This window comes from Canis lupus, chromosome 2 (assembly GCF_011100685.1).
Source record: "Canis lupus familiaris isolate Mischka breed German Shepherd chromosome 2, alternate assembly UU_Cfam_GSD_1.0, whole genome shotgun sequence".
NCBI classification, from domain to species: domain Eukaryota; kingdom Metazoa; phylum Chordata; class Mammalia; order Carnivora; family Canidae; genus Canis; species Canis lupus.
The window spans coordinates 1,631,697-1,651,517 of record NC_049223.1 but is presented as its reverse complement, the minus strand read 5'-3'; the positions used below and the strand labels follow the sequence as shown (position 1 = coordinate 1,651,517).

General features: G+C 39.3%; 1 protein-coding gene across 7 annotated transcripts in view; it reads left to right on the top strand.

Annotated features, from left to right (window-relative positions):
* The window catches only part of CCNY (cyclin Y), a 333,147-nt gene that overhangs the window by 287,373 nt on the left and 25,953 nt on the right, over positions 1-19,821 (top strand). For all 7 annotated transcript variants that reach the window (XR_005355140.1, XM_038529664.1, XM_038529665.1 and 4 more), the window contains 2 exons: positions 1,221-1,278; positions 1,362-1,481. Coding sequence is in view for 6 of the 7 variants with exons in the window: in XM_038529664.1 (XP_038385592.1) it covers positions 1,221-1,278; positions 1,362-1,481 (178 nt within the window). In the remaining variant the exon portion in view is untranslated. The remainder of the gene's footprint in view (positions 1-1,220; positions 1,279-1,361; positions 1,482-19,821) is intronic.

Sequence of the window (19,821 nt, the reverse complement as noted above, 5' to 3'; positions counted from 1 at the left end):
CTCATCTAAAGCTTTATTGGCTGTATTCCCATAGGCTAGTGAAAATGAACACAGGTATGAATGCCCAAAGCTTTAAAAATAATTCCTGTTGTATAAATAGAGTAATAAAAACTTAGCTGTTCAATTAAGCTTTTTTTTCTTTTTTTTAAAAAGATTTATTTATTTTTTTATTCATGATAGACATATATATAGAGAGAGGCAGAGATACAGGCAGAGGGAGAAACAGGCTCCATGCCAGGAGCCCGAAGCGGGACTCGATCCTGGGACTCCAGGATCGTGCCCTGGGCCAAAGGCAGGCGCTAAACCGCTGAGCCACCCAAGGATCCCCTTAAGCTCTTTTTTCTATATTATTTTTATGCAGGCAGTAAATTTATAGAGCAGAAATTGTGGTGTTTACTATGAAAGGTATATGTTAGGGACAGGTCTATACCCTTCTGATATTCACAAGCCTAATAGACTTTGGAAGCACAGACTATGGAATTTATATGCTGTTACCAAAGCACCAGTTTCCAAATTTGGTTTTTAAAGAACCATTTTTAGGCAGAAGTCAAATGACATAAAACAGATGAAAGCAGAGCTTTGCTGGTGAAGTGTGCAGTTCGTCTCTGTAGAGCCCAACCAAACTCAAGGTACTGTCACCACGTTAAATGACATTTTCTGGCCTAGTAGCAACCAACCATTCTTTTATAGGTTTATGGGTTACTGAGTTAAGCTTTTCTACACATCATCTCTTGTTTTTCAATATAAAATTGTGAAACTCTTAATTAACAAAGTGTTTAAGTTGTATGTTCTGAAAACTCCAAATTACTTTCTAGAACATCCTGAATGTTCATTTTTATCAAACTTCTTTCCATTCAACTACTGTATAGGGATGGTTTAAGTATATCCATCCACCTTTGCTGAGAAGCAAAATGTTTAAAGAAGTTTGTCACTTGCTTAGATTTGGTTCATTTGAATACTCAGAAAATGAAAATCTCAGTATTTTTGCTTAGGTTAATTCAACTAAATGTGGTTTATAACCTTTGTTTCATAGACTGTTCAGACAAAAATGGTTAAATATTATACATAAGAAAATTACTTGTGGATAACCAATAGCATCTCCTACATTTAACATTGACTTTAGTTTCTTGAAATATGTCAAATCAAAATATATTTTTATCTTATTTTGAATGGCATTCTTGCAGAAAGTAAACTCTATTGTCTCTTATTTTCCCCACCAGGGACCCAGATGGAAGGATGCTCTTAGATATTTTTGATGAAAACCTTCACCCTCTTTCGGTAATCTCCTCCTGATGTTGTTTAATTATTTCTCTTTTGTTTTTATTGGGTGGCCAGTCATCTGAAACTCTTTCCTTCCCCAGAAATCCGAAGTGCCACCAGATTATGACAAACACAACCCCGAGCAGAAACAGATTTACCGGTTTGTTCGGACACTGTTCAGTGCTGCTCAGCTGACAGCTGAATGTGCCATTGTCACCCTGGTGAGTGCCTTCATGATGACTGCAGCGATTCTGTAGTTCGCTGGCAGAGATGGTAAGCAGAGAGTCTTACCAGCTACCTTAGGGAAACTACATCTTCGCCTTCAAGGTTGTCTTTGTTGTTGTTGTTGTTGTTTTGGAAGAATACATAATGGATCCCCCAAAAGAGGGTGTGAAGTCCATTCCACAGTCCCCACTGAAAGTCAGTTATAAAATCACATTCAAAAACAATAAATGTCCAGGTTTCCTGTTGTTGATTCTGTGCAAAGATTTTAATGACATTAATAAGATCCGATGGACACATATATCCTTTGTGAATACCTGTATAGGAAGACGTGCTGTGTATTACTGCCTTCTCTTTTGTGATTTTTGTGTCAGTAATGTGTAAGATATTCACACACAATGTGGACATATCTGCACTTTAATACTCAGATAAGATATAAAAATTTATAATCTTACTTAGATTCTTAAAATTTTAGAGACTATTTAGGTCAGATCTCATTTGGGAAATAGATTAACGTGGAACCCATTCTCACCTTTTATTGTGTGCACTTAGATAACTTAGCTCTGCCTGTGAGTAAGCCATCCCACAGGGAGATCCGAAAGCCATTCCTGTTGCTTCTGAAAAGAGATTATTGTCTACTAGAAAGTTTACAGGCCACCCAAGGACCCCTTGTATCTCTGCCACACTAAGAGCTTTGTGCCCTTCAGCTAATTCAACAGTAAACCTGTTTGTTTATTCATTCATTGGTTCATCCGTTTGTGTGTTCACTCTTTCTCTCACTGACTTGCTGTCTAATGGGTAAAACAGACATTCAGCAAGTAATCATTGGGTGATTTGGAATGATTCTAGATTCTTCTGTCCTATTTGAGAAGTGTATTTATTGCTTGGCTTTCAAGTTCTTACAAAAACACGCAGCAGGGATGCAGGGTTGAAATTGTTGTAAAGGGAAATGGCAATAAAGAGAAAAGAAGGGTAAGAAAACCAGATGACCACATGAGATTAGTACTAACCTTCATGCCATGAAGAAAGATTTATTTTGAAACTGCTACAGATGGAACACGGGGATTTTTTTAACTCTAATTCCTAAGAAAATTATGACCTGATTGTGACCTGATAAGAGTTACTAGCATGAAGAGGTTAGTGTCCTGTGGAGGACAAGGGCTGAGATTTTAATCCCTGCCACTTCCCCAGCTTTAGCCGAGATATTAAGAGAACATCTGAGGTGCATTCCATTTCCAAGGGTGACAGGGAGCCTTGGTTGGTTCATGTCTTTGGAGTGCTGTAGGAGTGGTGCATTTTTGTCAGTAGCTATGGAAACCTTCACTTGACGTGTTCAATAAACTGGTGACTTCACAGGAGATGAGCTTGTATTGGGGTCGTGGTATTTACAACCTAATGAGAGATGAGCAGCTTCGGAGTCCCACGTAGTAGGTACATTACTGCAGACCACTTCTGGCTGCTGCGGCTTGTGGTGGCTGAGAGCCCTTTCTATGATCATTCTGCCCTTCTCTGTGCCGCTTCAGATCAGAAGCAGCCATTCAGAACAAGTTCAGTCTAGAGTTGACAGAGAAGCATTAATCACTACCTTTCTCCAGGGAATTGTCTGGTGTCTTGGCATGCTGCCCAGATTGAAGCTGGGGGCGGACAGCAGTTAGCTCTGGCCCTGTTGCCCACAAGGAACAAAACTGCAGCCTGCCTGTGGTAAGAGCTTCCAGGACCTTCAAATACCCAGAACCTACTTTACTCAAAGCAAATATTTCACAGCTTAATTACCTTTGTTTTAAAAGAGTAACAACCTAATATCACTAGATGTATTTTTTTAGCCTTGCAGAATATTCTGAAAGTTCTGCCATTGATATTGACACATGAGGAAATTTAAAAAAGGATGAAGTAACTGAAATTGCACCTTGCTGAATTCTGATAAGTTTTTGCTTATGGGCATTGTATAATATTCCCAACAACAGCTGTGGAAAGTGGGGGTTGGGTGGAAGACCATGGTCTCCAGCTGCCCCTCTGTACGGCCTGTCCTTTCTCTCAGGAGTTACTGGGTTAACCTTAGAGCCATGAGCAGACAGCCTTTTCAGTCCCACGTTTGGTACTTGGATAACAAAATATAGCTCCCTGTCTACGCCAGGGATTTTCATCATAAGGATGAGAAACCTACACTAAGAATAAGAAGCCAAGGCAGGAGATTGATTGGGAGGTTGCAGAGTCCCATGGATCCCTGTCCTCTGCGGCAGGGTCCTCTCCCCCGACCCCCCACTGCCCCCTTCTCTGGGGCTGCCTTTTCTTGTCTCTATTCCCTTTGGGTTTGCAGCATTAAATTTCAGGCTGGCTTCTGGTCAGGTGGACGTGGCAGGGAAGTAGCTGTCCTAACCTTGGCGCTCTATCACTGTGTAAGTCCCAACACTGGCTAATTCAACCTCTTGTGTTTAGGTCAGATTTTGGAGAGGAGATGAATTTCGATTGGCTTCATCAGTGATTGGTCCAGTTCCTTTGGGTCAGATGTTTGCCCTTGGAACAGTCAGTTCTTACCCAGAGGTGATAGGACAGAAGGGCCCAGGCTCTGTCCCCAGCCATTGTTTTCCTCACTCTGCTAAACACCTCCAGCAGTTCCTCCAGCAGTTCTGTGTTCCCTGAGGAAGACAGAAAGAAGGCCTTTATGTGACCTCTAATAGGATTGGGCCACCTCTCATCTCAACTGAGCCGCCACCACTCTCCCATCTGGGCCTCTTGGTCTTTCCTGCACATACCGGTACCTGCCTTGGGACTTGAGCACTTGACACCATTGCCAGGAATCCTCTTTCCCAGATAGCATGTGCCACGACCCTGCCTTCCTTTAAGTCTTCACTCAAAGGGTCCGTTCGAGGGGCCATACTTTGAATTGTAACCTCCCTTCTCCCCCATGTTCCCTTCTCATCATTTCCTGTTTTTTCTTCATAGCACTTGTCACCAATTAACATTCTTTAGGCTTTAGTCATTTATCTTATTTTGTTTATAAGTTCCATGATTAAGAGGTCTTTAAAATCTTTTTGTCTTTCTTACTCACTGAGATATGACCAGCATCTGGAACACAGCAGGTACCTAATGAATACTAAATGTCAGAGTAAGTGTAGTAATAGCTACCTGCTGCTGAAGCAATAAAAGTGGTGTTGGTGCACCTCACGCTTTGATACCTAGGGAGCATTTGGGAGCTATTTGCTGTAGTTACCCCTTATCCCAGGGTTTGGTAACTTGGAACTCCTGTTCTGCTGTTTCACTGCTTAAGTTATTAAGGTAAGCTTTCTGAGGGGAGGATGGCCAAGTCTGTAGTTTGGGGACACTGCTCAGCCACTCCCCTGAGTGTTGCTTACAAGGTTGGCCCCCTCTGGAGGGCTGTAGTGATGTGATGGACTGGAGAGGAGGTCAGTAGCTGATGGGGAGGAAGCAGGCATAAAGAGGGGGAGTTGGGAAGAATGGGGGTGGCACCTACTGCAAATAACCAGACAGAGGAGATGTAGTAGTACCTTTTTATTAATTCCTTATTTTTTGTAGCTTTATTAAAATGTAGTCTAACTTACCATAAAATCCACTTAGAGCACTTCAGTGGTTCTCTGTATCTTGTGCAACAACCATCACCATAACCTAATATTTCAGAATATTCTCATCCCCCCATAAAGAAACCCTTCACCCTTTAGCCGCCACTCCCCATCCCCAGTCCCACCCTAGGCCCATGTAACCCCACTAATCTATTCTCTTTCTTAAGGGACTTGCCTGTTCAAGAAGTAGAATGGATCCATATAATATGTGGTCTTTTGTAACTCGCTTTTCACTTACCGTAATGCTTTCAGACATTATCCATTTTGTAACTTGTAGAGTATTTCATTCTTTTTTGTTGCCAAATAATATTCTAGTTTCTTTATTCAAATTCATCAGTTGATGGACATATGAATGTCTCTTTTTTAGTTATTATGAATAATGCTGCTGTGAACATTTGTGTACATGTTTTTGAATAGGCATATATTTTCATTTCTCTTGCTGTATACCTAGGAGTGGAATTGCTAGGTCATATGGTAACTCTTAAATTTTTTGAGGAACAGTCTGTTTTCCAGCATGGTTGCACCATTTTTTATTCCCATTGGCAATTCCCTAATAGGACGGTTCCAATTTCTCCATATTACATTCTTGTCAGCACTTTTTGTTGTCTGTTTTGATTCTAGCCAATTCTAGTGGGTATAAAGTGTTATCTCATTATAGTTTGGGTTGGTATTTCCCTAAAGATTAATAATGTTGACCATCTTTTCATGTGTTTACTGGCTGTTTGTATATCTTCTTTGGAGAAATGTCTCTTCAAATTCTTTGATCCTCCCCCCCTTTTTAAAGATTTTATTTATTTATTCATTAGAGACACAGAGAGGCAGAGACACAAGCAGAGGGAAAATCAGGCTCCCTGCAGGGAGCCCGATGCAGGACTCGATCCCAGGACCCTGGGATCATGACCTGAGCTAAAGGCAGACACTCAACCACTGAGCCACCCAGGCATCCCTCTAATTTTAGACCTTACGTTTAGGTATGTGACCCATTTTGAACTCATTTTTGTGAAATAGGAGACCAAGTTTATTTATTTATTTATTTATTTATTTGCATGGGATATCTGGTTCCTGCAGTGCCATTTGTTGAAGAGACTGTCCTTTACTCATTGAATTGTTTTGGAACTTTTGTCAAAATCAGTTGACCGTAAATGTGCAAGATTATTTCTGGACTTTCAGTTTTATTCTGTTGATCTGTATTTCTTTATACCCACACCACACTGTCTTGATTACCATAGCTTTGTAGTTGAAATCAGAAAGTATAACTCTAGGGGCACCTGGGCAGCTCAGTCAGTTAAGTGTCCGACTCTTGATTTTGGCTCAGGTCATGATCTCAGGGTCTTGAGGTTGGGCTCTGTGCCAGTTGAGAAGCCAACTTAAGATTCTCTCTCTCTCTCTCTCTCTTCCTCTGCCCTCCCCCTACTCTCTCTCTCTCTCTTTCTCGAAAGAGAAGGAAGGAACGAACGAACGATGACTCTCCCAACTATGTTCTTCTCTTTAAGATCTTTTTGACTATTCTATGACCCTTAAATTTTCAGTTTTAAAATTAGCTTGTTTCCGCAAAAACAAACAAGCAGAAACAAAATCAGCTAGGATTTTGATGGGGACTACATTGAATATGTAGATCAATTTGGGGAGTATGTCAGTCTTAACACTAGTAAGTCTTCTAATCTGGAATATGGGATATCTTTCCTTTTAGATTTTCTTCAGTTTCTTTCAGCAGCTTTATAGTTTTCAGGGCACACGTCTTGCACTTCTTTGCTAAATTTATTCCTAGGCTTTTCATTCTGTTTCATGCAATAGTATGTAGAATTATTTTCTTCATTTTCATTTTCAGATTGTTTATTGCTAGTGTATAGAAATACAATTTATTTTATTTGGATTCCTTTCTCATTGCTGAACTCATTTTAGTTTTTATAATATTTACTAGATTCTTTGAATTTTATATATGCAGGATCCTGTCATCTGCAATAGGTATAGTTTTACTTCTTCCTTTCTAAGTTGGATGCTTTTTACTGGTTTTTCTGGCATATTTGCCTTGGCTAGACCTTTAGTGCAGTTGAGTAGAAGTGTGAGAGTGTACATCCTTGTCTTGTTCATGATCTTATAGGGAAAGCTTTCGGGCTTTTTCTGTTAAATATAATGTTAATTGTGGGTTTTTCATAGATGCCTTTTGTCAAGTTGAGGAAATTCCCTTCTATTCTTAATTTGTGGAGTTTTTTTTTTTTTTTTTTCCCTTAAAAGAGTTTTGGATTCTGTCAAATGCTTTTTCAGCATATGTTCAGATTGATCATGTGATTATTTTTCCTTTATTTTATCAATATGTTAAAATCAACCTTGCATTCCTGGGGATAAATTATTATACTTTTTTAAAAAGATTTTATTTTTTTGAGAGAGAGAGAGAGGACATGTGCACACGAGTGGGGGTGGGGAGAGGCAGAGGAAGGGAGAAGTTTGACATGGCAGTTTATCCCAGGACCCTGTGATCATGACCTGAGCTGAAGGTAGATGCTTAACCAACTGAGCCACCCAGACGTGCCTCCCTCACCCCCCCCCCCCCCCCGCTGATAAATTATCCCACATGGTTGTTGTATATAATTATTGTTATGTGTTGCTGGATTGGATTTACTAGTATTTTGTTCAGAATTTTTGCGTTATATTTGTAGGGGATATTGTTCTTTAATTTTCTTGTGGTCTCTTTTGTTTTGGAATCAGCATAATACTGATCTCATAATTAGGAAGTATTCTTTCTATTTTTCTGAAGAGTTTGAAGATTGGTATTAATTCTTAAATGTTTGGTAGAATTCACTACTAAAGTCATCTTGGTTAGGATTTTTCTTTGTTGGAAGTTGTTTTTTTTTTGTTGTTGTTGTTGGAAGTTTTTATATTACAAATTCAATCTCTTTCCTTATAGGTATATTCCAATTATCTATTTCTTTTTCAATTAGTGTCTTTTAGGAATTTGTCCATTGCATCTAAATTATCCAATTTGTTGATAACAGTTGTTTGTAGTATTCCCTTACAATTTTAAAAAATTTCTGTAAAGTCCATTGTAATGCCTCCTTTTGTTTCTGCTTCTGCTGATTTTAGTCTTCTTTACTTTTTTCTTGGTCTGGCAAAAGGTTTATCAATTTTAGTGATCTTTCTAAAGAACCAAAATTTAGTTTTACTGATTTTCTACTTTTCTATTCTTTATTTCATTTATTTCCATTGTAATCTTTATTAATTCCTTCCTGCTGCTTGCTTTACGTTAGTTTGCGCCTTTTTTTTTTTTTTTTTTTTTTTGGTCTGGTTACTTGTGGATATTGTTTAGAAAAATCAATTGTATATTGTTTCACTTGGTAGAGAATTAAAATACACAAGTGGGACTCAAGAAGTTATAGCTTAAGGTGGAAGGTTAGGTTATTGATTTGAGATTGTCCTTTTTTAATGTAGGAATTTAATAAATTTCCCTCTAAGCTTCGACTATTTTGCATAAATTTTGGCATGTTGTGTTTTCATTTTTATAGATATATTTTCTTGAGTAAGCTTTTAATTTTAGATGTACAGAAAAATTGTGAAGATAGTATAGAATTCCTATGTACCTCACACCCAGTTTTTTACTAATATCTATAAAATTACATAACATCTATGATGTTATTAGCCTCTTGTATTTGAATGATATATTTGTCATAATTAAAGACCTGATACTGAGACATTAACTAAAGTTCACGGTTTATTTAGATTTCCTTAGTTTTTCCCATTGTCCTTTTTCTTTCTCAGGATCCCGTCCAGGATACATTACATTTAGTTGGCATGTCTCCTTAGGTTCCTCTTGTCTGTAATTGTTTCTCAGACGTTCCTTGTTCTTTTTTTTTTTTTTTTAAGTTTTATTTAATTCCAGTTAGTTAATTTATAGTGTTGTTATGTTAGTTTCAGTTGTACAATATAGTGATTGAACAATTCCATACATCAGGCCTGTGTTCATTACAAGTGCACACCCTAATCTCTATCACCTATTTAACCCATCCCCATGCCACCCTCCCCTCTGGTAACCATCCGTTTGTTCTCTATAATTAGAGTCTGTTTCTTGGTTTGTCTCTCTCTCTTTTTTTTCCCCTTTCCTTGTTTGTTAAATTGCACATGTGAGTGAAATCATACTGTTATTTGCCTTTCTCTGACTTATCGCTTAGCATTATACTCCCAGGCTCCATCCATGTTGTTGCAAATGGCAAGATTTCATTCCTTTTTAATGGCTGAATAATATTCATGTGTGTGTGTGTGTGTGTGTGTACCACATCTTTATCCATTCATCAGTCGTTGGACATGTTGGCTGCCTCCATAATTTGGCTATTGTAAATAATGCTGCAGTAAACATTGAGGTGCATGTATCCCTTTGAATTAGTGTTTTTGTGTTCTTTGTTAAATACCCAATAGTGTGATGGCAGGATCATACAGAATACTTCCATTTTTAACTTTTTGAGGAACCTCCTTACTATTTTCTGCACTGGCTGTACCAGTCTACATTCCCACCAAGAGTGCGTGAGTATTCTTTTTTCTTCAGGTCCTCGCCAACACCTGTTGTGTCTTGTATTGTGTCAGATTTTAACCATTCTGACAGGTTTAAAGTGGTGCCTCATTGTGGTTTTGATTTTTATTTCCCTGATGGTAGGTGATGATGAGCATCTTTTCTTTTCTTTTTTTTTTTTTTTAAAGATTTTTATTTATTTATTCATGAGAGACACAGAGAGAGAGAGAGAGTCAGAGACACAGGCAGAGGGAGAAGCAGGCTCCATGCAGGAAGCCTAACATGGGACTCGATCCCGGGTCTCCAGGATCAGGCCTTGGGCTGACAGCAGCACTAAACCACTGAGCCACCCGGGCTGCCCTCTGAACAACTTTCCATGTGTCTGTTGGCACCTCTGTGTCTGACATTGGGGAGATGTCTGTTCATGTCTTTTGGCCATTTTTTAATTGGAATTTTTTTTTTGGTATTGAGTTTTCTGAGCTCTTTATATATTTTGGATACTAACTGTTTATCAGATATGCCATTTGCATGTATTTTCTCCCATTGTATAGGTTGTCCTTTACTTTTGTTGATTGTTTCTCTTGCTTTGCAGAGCTTTTTATTTTGACATAATCCCAAGAGTTTATTTTTGCTTCTGTTTTCCTTGCCTTAGAAGGCATATCTAAAACAAAAAAATTGGTATGCCTGACATCAAGAAGTTACTATCTATATTGTCTTGTAGGGTTTTTTTTGTTTCAGATCTCACATTTAGGTCTTTAATCCATTTTGAATTTACTTTTGTCTATGGTGTAAGAGAGTGGTCCAGTGTCATTCTCTTGAACATAGCTGTCCAGTTTTCCCAGCACCATTTGTTGAGGAGACGGTCTTTTTTCCTTTGGATATTCTTTCCTTTGTTGAAGATTAATTGACTATAAAATTATGGGTTTATTTCTGGGTTTTCTGTTCTGTTCTATTGAATCTATGTATCTATTTTCTGCCGTACTGTTTGCTGATCACAGCTTTGTACTATAGCTTGAAGTCTGGAACTGTGATGCTTCCACCTTTTCTTTTCTTTTTCAAGATTACATTGGCTATTTGGTGTCTTTTGTGCTTCCATACAAGAATCTAGGATTGTTTGTTCTAGCTCTGTGAAAAATGCAATTAGTATTTTGATAGGGATTGCATTAAATATATAAATAACTTTGGGTAGTATAGGCATTAAAAAAATTTTTTTTATTTATTTATTCATGAGAGACACAGAGAGAAGCAGAGACAGAGGCAGAGGGAGAAACAGGCTCCCTGCAGGGAGCCTGATGTGGGATCGGTCCCAGGACCCCGGGATCATGACCTGAGCCAAAGGCAGATACTCAACCACTGAGCCACCCAGGCTTCCCTGGGTAGTATAGGCATTTTAACGATATTTATTCTTCCCACCCATGAGTGTGGAATGTCTTTCCATTTCTTGGTGTTGTCTTCATTTTCTTTCATTAGTGTTTTATAGTTTTCAGAATATAGGTCTTTTACCTTTTTGATTAGGCTTATTCCTAGGTACCTTATTATTTGTGGTACAGTTTTAAATGGGATTTTTTTTCTGCTGCTTCCTTATTGGTGTATAGAAATGTAACAGATTCTGTACATTGATTTTGTACTCTGAGTTTACTAAATTTGTTTATCAGTTCTAGCATTTTTTAGTTTCAGATTTTCTGTATAATATCATGTATCATCTGCAAATACTGAAAGTTTTACTTCTTCCTTACTGATTTGGATGCCTTTTATTTCTTTTTGTTGTCTGATTGCTGTGTCCAGGACTTCCAATGCTATATAAAATAAATGGGAGAATGTACATCGCATCTTGTTCCTGACCTTAGGGGAAAAACTGAGGATGATGTTAGCTGTGGGTTTTTCATATAGGGCCTTTATTATGTTGAGGTATGTTTCCTCTAAACCTACTTTATTGAGTATTTTTATCATGAATGGATGTTATGCTTTGTCAAATGCCTTCTCTGTGTCTGTTGAAATGATTATATGATTTTTATCCTTTCTTTTGTTGATGTAATGTATCACATTGATTGATTTACATATATTGAACTACCGTTGCATCCCAAATTCTGCTTGATTGTGGCGAATGATTTTTTAAATGCATTATTGGATTTAGTTTGCTAATATTTGGTGAGGATTTATCTGTGCTCATCAGAGATATCGACCTATAGTTCTCCTTTTTTGTGTTGTCTTTAATAATGTTTATTTGAGAGTTTTCTTGTTTCTTGAGGTAGGCCTGTATTACTACAAATTTCCCTCTTTCCTCTTTTGCTGCATCCCAAATACTTTGGACCATTGTGTTTTCAAATTCATTTGTTTTCATGTATTTTTTTATTTCCTTTTTTATTTCTTGATTGACCCATTCATTGTTTGGTGGAATGTTATTTAACCCCCATGTGTTTGTGTGTTATTTCCAGATTTTTTTCTTGTTGTTGATTTCTAGTTTCATAGCATGTGGTAAGAAAAAAATGCATGTTTTTAATTTGTTGAGACCTGATTTGTGGCTTAATGTATGACCTATTCAGGAGAATGTTTCATATGTACTTGAAAAGAATGTGTATTCTGCTTTTAGGGTGGAATGTTCTGAATATAACTGTTGGATCCATCTGGTCCAGTGTGTCATTCAAAGCCAACTCTTTCCTTAGTGATTTTTTTGTTTGGATGATTTACCAATTGCTGTTAACTGAGGTATTAAAGTCCCCTACTATTATTGTATTACTGTTGATTATTTCCTTTATGTTTGTTATTAGCTGCTTTATGTATTTGAGTGTTCCCATATATGGTGCATAAATGTTTACAATTGTTATATTTTCTTGTTGGATTTTTTCCCTTTATAATTATATAGTGTCCTTCTTTGTCTCTTGTTACAGTCTTTGTTTTAAAGTCCATTTTGTCCTGTATGAGTACTACTATCCCAGCTTTCTTTTCACTTCCATTTGCATGGTAAATAATTTTCCATCTCTTCACTTTGAATCTTCATGTGTGTTTAGGTCTGAAATGAGTTTCCTATATCTCATGATATCTTAATCATATCTTTTGATTGGAGTGTTTAGGTCATTTACATTCAAAGTAATTATTGATGGGTATGTACTTATAGCCCTTTTCTTGTTTTATGGTTGTTTTTGCAGTTCTTCTCTATTCCTTCTCATTCTCTTTGCTCACATTTTGTTGGCTTTCTTTAGTGATATACTTGGATTCCTTTCTTTTTATTTTTTTGCATGTCTTTGAATTTTGATTTTTGGTTACCATTAGATTTGTATATAACATCTTCTGCCTATAGCAGTCTATATAAAATTGATCATTACTTAAGTTTGAAACCCATTCTTTACTCCTCTCCTTGTTATGTTTTAGGTATCTGGTATCATAATTTACTTCCTTTTATTCTGTTAATCCCTTGACTGAGTTTTATAGATACACCTAATTTTACTGCTTCTTGTGATTCCTACTTTTTTTTTTTTTTTAACTTTTGCTTATGGTCTGTCTTTTCTACTCAATGAATCCCCTTTAACATTTCTTATAGGGCTATTTAGTAGTCATGAATTCCTTTAACTTTTGTTTGTCTAGGAAACTTTTTATCCTTCCTATTCTGAATGATTGTCTTGCTAGATAGAGTATTCTAGTCTGCAGGTTGTTTCCTTTCAGCACTTTGAATATATCATGCCACTCTCTTCTGGCCTGCAGTTTCTGCTGAGAAATCTGCTGATAGGCAGATTATGGGGTTTCCCTTGTATGTAACAGCCTTCTTTTCTGTTGCTGCTTTTCTTTCTTTCCTTGTCTTCTTCTTTTTTCTTTCTTCTTCTTCTTCTTTCTTTCTTTCTTATTCCTTTTGCTTTATCTTTCTTCTGGCTTTCTTCCTTATCTTGTCTTGTCTCTTCTTCTTTCTCTTTTTCTATCTTTTCTTTCTTTTTTCTTATTCTTTCTTCGTTCTTTTTCTTTTCTTATTTTTTTTTTTTTTTAAGATTTTATTCATTTATTCATGAGACCCAGAGAGAAAGAGAGAGAGAGAGGCAGAGACACAGGCAGAGGGAGAAGCAGGCTCCATGCCGGGAGCCCGACACTCCAGGATTATGCCCTGAGCCAAAGGCAGACGCTCAACTGCTGAGCCACCCAGGGATCCCTCTCTTGCTGCTTTTCACATTCTCTTTATCATCACTTTCTGCCATCTTAATTACTATGTGTCTTAATGTGGATCTCTTTGGGTTGATTTTGCTGGGGGCTCTCTTTGCTTCTTGTATTTGGATTTCTTTTTACTTCCCCAGATTCAGAAGTTTTCAGCTTTATTGCTTAAATTAATTTTCTGCCTTCTTTTCTCTCTCTTCTCCTTGTGGGATCACTATAATGCAGATGTTATTATGTCTGATGTTGTCCCTGCATTCCCAATATCTATTTTCATTTTTTATTATTTTTTTCTCTCCTATTCAGCTCGATTGCTTTCCATTACTCTGTCCTCCTGATGCTGATCAGTTCTGCTTTCTCTCATCTACTCTTCTTCTAATGTATTTTTAGTTTCAGATATTGGGTCTGATTAAACCATCTCTGATTGGTTCTTTTTTATGTTTTCTATCTCTTTGTTGAGGGTCTCATTGAAGTCCTATACCCTTTTCTCAAGCCCAGTGAGTATCTTTATGACCATTACTTTGAATTCTCTACCATGGGATCCCTGGGTGGCGCAGCGGTTTGGCGCCTGCCTTTGGCCCAGGGCGTGATCCTGGAGACCCGGGATCGAATCCCACGTCGGGCTCCCGGTGCATGGAGCCTGCTTCTCCCTCTGCCTATGTCTCTGCCTCTCTCTCTCACTGTGTGCCTATCATAAATAAAAAAAAAAATTAAAAAAAAAAAAAAAGAAAAAGAAAAAAAAATGAATTCTCTACCATGCATATTATCTCTGTTTTGTTTAAGTCTCTTCCTGTGTTTTTTTTTTTTTTTTTCCAGTTCTTTGATTTGGAGCATATTTGTCTGTCTCCTCATTTTGTCGCTCTGTGTCTATTTCTGTGTCACCTATGTCTCCTGCTCTTGAAAGCAGTGTTCTTATGAAGAAGAGGTCCTGTAGTGCCCTGCAGTGCATTGTCCCCTGTTCCCCATAATCTTGTGCTTCACTGATGTCCTGTGTGTGTTGTGTGTATCCTGTTGTGGTGAGCCACTTTTGCTATCAGTCCGGTCATCTGCCGTGGTTCACTTTGCCTGTTTGGGGAAGATTTGGTCCCTGTGTGGACCAGTCTGGGACTACCTTGGGCTTGAGTTGAGTCAGCCCAGGCATTTGTCAGAGAGGTCGTAGCACCAGTGGCAGATGCTTTCCCTGTTTGGTCCTCTGAGAAGTGTTCATGGGAGGTGGCAGGGCTACAATCAGGACCAGATGTCTACCCTTAGTCCACTGCTGGGACTACAGATGGACTGGTGTGTGAGGCCATCTTCCCCTGTCCCTGGGGTAGGAGTCACTTTGGGGTTGTGCTTGTCCCTGTTGGGGCTTTTTGCACACTGCCAGACTTGTAGCACCACATTGGATGGGCCCTGGCCAAAAACACATCAAAGGAAACAAGACCACAGGACAATGCGGGTGCAGGTGGACAATGTTATTAGCAAGGTTTGTGCCAGTCCACTAAGGTAGGGGACCTTAGCCATGGAGTCAGGCTTGCTAGGTTGGAGGGGGCAGATCTGCAGAAGCACCTAGGGCCAGAATGCACAGTGATAGCAAGGTTGCTTGGGCCTCCCATGGGAGGGTACCTGGAGCAGATGCCTGACTGGAAGGAGCATGTCTACAGGAGAATGTGGGAGTATGGGGCCTTCTGTTACTTTAGGTGGAAAATGCTTGCACTGTGCCGGTTCCTGTAGGTGTCCTTGTGTTCAGGCTAGGGGGCAGGGGAGGGAAATGGCCCCTGCCAGCTTCTTTGTTCCTGGAGAAGTCTCCCAAGAGTTTTTGCACCTCTGGACACACTTGAGGTTAGTAAGCAAATCTTCCTCCAGGCGTTTTTCAAACTGCTGTTTCTAATGCTGTATCTCTCCGAGGCTGTTTATTGTGCTGTCTGTTCAAGGGCAGGGACTGTTTCCTTTCACCCTTCCTACTATCCCAGAGCTGAGGCCACTGATTTTTAAAATTCCACATGTTAAGCACCACTGGTTGTAAGAACTTGCAAAATTTGGCCTTTCTGGTTTTCAAAGCCCAGTGTTGCTGGGATTTGTCTTCCCCATGGGGGTTCCCCCTGCAGGTTCCCTGGTGTGAGAGTCTGTTTTGTCCCCTCTATATATGTCCACATGTCCCTGTGAGTCCATTTGGCTCCCAGCCACGTCTGTGCCTTTGCTTTCCTCTTCAGTGTGGTTCTTCTCTACATATAGCTGGAGAGGATTCGTTCTACGAGTCTTCAGGTTGTTTTCTGGGTTATTTAACTGATACGGGTATTACCTAGTATCCACAGGAGGAGGTGAGCTTCGGGTCCTCCCAACACCACCATCTTCCCCAGAAGTCTTAGGTTAACTCTTTAAAAAATTGGATTGGAATAATTTCAGTATCATTAAGATTTTGATATATATCCTTGATTCCACGAGTTTGCATTTTATTCCTCCCCCATGACTTGGAACAGTTTTGTTACATGTAGTCGGATGAATGCTCACTGTAATTGCTCACTAACCTGTAGTTTCTAGAGACTCCTTAGGATAGTCCTTCTCATGAATTTAAATTTGGAAATTTAATTGAGCAAGAATGTCCTATTAGCAATGAATGGTCTAGGAATATTGTTTAGGAAAAATCAATTATTATTTTACTTGGTGGAGAATTAAAATATCCAACTGGGAGTTTACTAAAGAAATTGCAGCTGACCCTTGGCTATGTCCTTACTCACAAGTTCAGCAAGTTCATGCTATTAAGTGGAGCTTATTATGAATGCCTCATCTCCCAGTGTAACAGCTGCCTTCCCTTGGTAATTGAGTGTATTATAATATCTAATTCCTTTAGTTAGCCTGTGGATTATCAGACATGGAATGATACTTTTGGGTACTTTTTTAGTATTAAATATTATCTTAAATATCATCAAACATACTTATTAATGTCTATCAACTATGGTATAAAGTAAGAAAGAAGAAAATTGAGTGGCCACCCGTTTGCACTGAGCCAGTGAGAATCTATTTCAGTGGGGAGCTTGGAGAGATTTGCATACCTTATCAGTATAAAGGAAGTCGTCAGGTAAACATTGTTTCACAATGTTTGTCTCATGCTTTGTCTCATGCTTTAAAAATCTGGAGGCTTAGTTAGGTCCAATCTTAGTTTTCTGCTCTTAGTTCAGTTTATTATATATTTTGTGATTCATTTTTTATTTTTATTTTATTTTTTTTAGTATAGTTGACACACAGTGTTATATTTGTTTTATGTGTACAACATAGTGATTTGACAAGTTTATATTAATGCTGTGCTTACCTCAGGTATGCCTCTTCTTGATGAAGAACAAGAAGAGTTAGTTGTCAACCTTTGTAAAATGCACAGTCTGGGGTCCCAAGGATGGAGTCTAGCTGAAATTCCATTTGACCTAGCTTGGATCTATACCTGAAGAATTACAATTTTCACACAGATGAAAGTCATGATCTAAAACATTAGCTCATTCTTTTTGCTCATTTAATATAATAAATGCCATTAAAAACTAAGATCTTCAAAAACTGAAAAGATCACTGAGCTCTAGTGCGTGACCTACTTTTTTTTTTTTTTTTTTTTACCACAACCAAATGCTGTTATGTTACTCTTCAGTGAGAGATTTGGAAATTCCCACAAAGGTCCATATAATGCAGTTAGAATGCCATGCTGTGTGACTTCCTGTGGCTTATTTGAAGATCTTTTTGACTTTTTGCAGTTGGCACAGCAGAGTGGACTCTGTCCTCCTCTGAACTTCATCATTTACCACTACACGTGTCTCGTGAACCAAGGACTCAGTTTTACCTTTAAATCCATTCTACCTTCATAAACGTACTTCCTTTTTCTAAATACCATTATTTGTGGTCATTTTCTTACCTAAATCCCTTAACACTAACATGTACCCTCCTGTTGCTGTATTTCAGAGCCAGAGCTCTTAGGTAGATGCTGCTGCTTATTTGTTCTGCAAGATGATGTGTCCATTACTGAAGCAGTCTGAGGTCCCACCCTTTCTTAGCATTGTGCTAAATGCTGGGCACACAAGTGGGAATGAAATGGGTCTTTGTCCTCAGGGAACTTATGGTTCACTAGGTGGAGAGACTGATGAGGCAGCTACATATATTATACTGAGAAAAGCACAGCAAGGGGGTATGTGGAAGGGTCACGCAAACTAATATGGGGGTACATACATCAAGTAGACTTGCCCTGTAATGGTATCCTGTTTCATTACTTCCAGTATATGTAGGACTAGACTTGTTGGCTATTTTGTCTTTGGAATTTGAAATATGTTAGTAATTTCTTCTCATGATTTTGCCTTTTAGTGTAGTACCCCTGATGCATTCTGAGGAAGAGCTGGTATCTGAGATTAGCCATAAGAATCTAGGTTTTTAAGAGTTAAAAAATTGCTTTTTCATTAATAAAGCACTAAAAGCAGAATAACCTTTCTAAGCAAAAGAATTGTTATTCATCTGTTTACTCAGCAAACATTTGAGTGCCAACCACCCTCTCTCCTCATCTTGGAAAAGCCCCTATTTCAGTGGGAGAAGCAGACAAAAATCTGAGCCTTCTCTTCAAACTTCCCTGGGTGTTTATCATCCACCTGTTTACACACAGTTGGCTGGTGCAGACTGGCAAAAGAAGCCCTAAGGGAGCTTCTGCTGCTTTGGAGGGAGTAACTCTCCTCTGCTTGTGCTTTAGGGATCAAGAGAACCATGGAAGGCTATAGGAAGGAGCTGCTAGCTGATGATCTGACTTTTCTTTTTTCTTTTTCTTTTTTAATAATTTATTTATTTGAGAGGGGCATATAGAGGGACGGGGAGAGGATCTCAAGCAGACCCTATGCTGAGCACAGATCCGGATGTGGGACTTGATCTCACAACTCTGAGGTCATAACCTGAACTGAAACCATGAGTTAGATGCTTAAGTGACAGCCACATGGGCGCTTCTGGTCTTTTACTTTGTCTCTCTCTCTCTCTCTCTCTTTTTTTTTTTTTAAGATTTTAAAAATTTATTCATGAAAGACACAGAGAGAGAAAGAGGCAGAGACACAGGCAGAGGGAGAAGCAGGCTCCATGCAGGGAGCCCAGTGTGGGACTTGATCCTGGGTCTTCAGGATCAGCCCTGGGCCGAAGGTGGCGCTAAACTGCCAAGCCACCCGGGCTGCCCTGGTCTGACTTTTCTAATGGACCTCGAGTTTTGCTTCCATTGAGGATCATTTCTTCCTCATTCCCTCCCTTCCTCTCTTTTTCCTCCCTCCTCGTTCTTCCTTTCTCCCCCTTCCTCTTTCTCTCCCTCCTAAGTACCTCACCCCTGTGGCCTCCCTGCCCCTCTCTACCCACACAGTCACTGCCTGAAGTGTTTTCACATCTTTATTTTTTTACTCTGAAAGAGACTACTTCAGTTTCCTTCTTATATGCCCTGTATGCTACTGTAAGCCTAATTCAGGCACTTAGAAACACCTTGGTTTGCCTTGTAGCTTCCTCTCCAGAGTACTGCACATACATCTTAAGAGCAGAACATACCAGATTTTATTCCTCCCTCTCCTTGTTGCCCCTTTACCCTCTCTCCACATGTTAAAACAGGAGGGGCTCTTAAGGCTCCAGGCCTGACCCCTTCTTTTCTCTCTCCCTACACTGTTTCCCCAGGTCATGGGATCCATACCTAATCCTGTTTATGCGCCGAAGACACTCATTTCTATCTCAGTGCTGCTTTCTTCCGAGCTTCACAAGGGTGTGTGCCCTGCCCACATGGGTAGCGTCAGGCATAAAGCGTCCACCTGTGACTGTCTTTCCCAGCCTCTTCCCTCCACCAATGCTCCCCGTGTCAGAAGCATTGCCTATCCAGGGCACGAGCTGGAAGCCTCCAGACTCCTACAGCAGCCCACCTTCTTAGTTATTCAGATCGCTGGACTCTGTGAAGCTGATAGGACTGTGAGTGTCTCCTGTCATGTCCCCAGTTTAGAAACCAATCTTCCTTAGCCTGACTGCTCCAGAGTCTCCTCTTTCCATCACTTGCGCTCGTTTCCAGCCCATTGTCCTCTGTGCAGCCAGAGCAGTGAGTGCCGCCCTCCTGTGAGTCCGGTGACTGGCACAGTGCCTGGCATGTAATGAGTACCCTGTATTAACACAGTAATT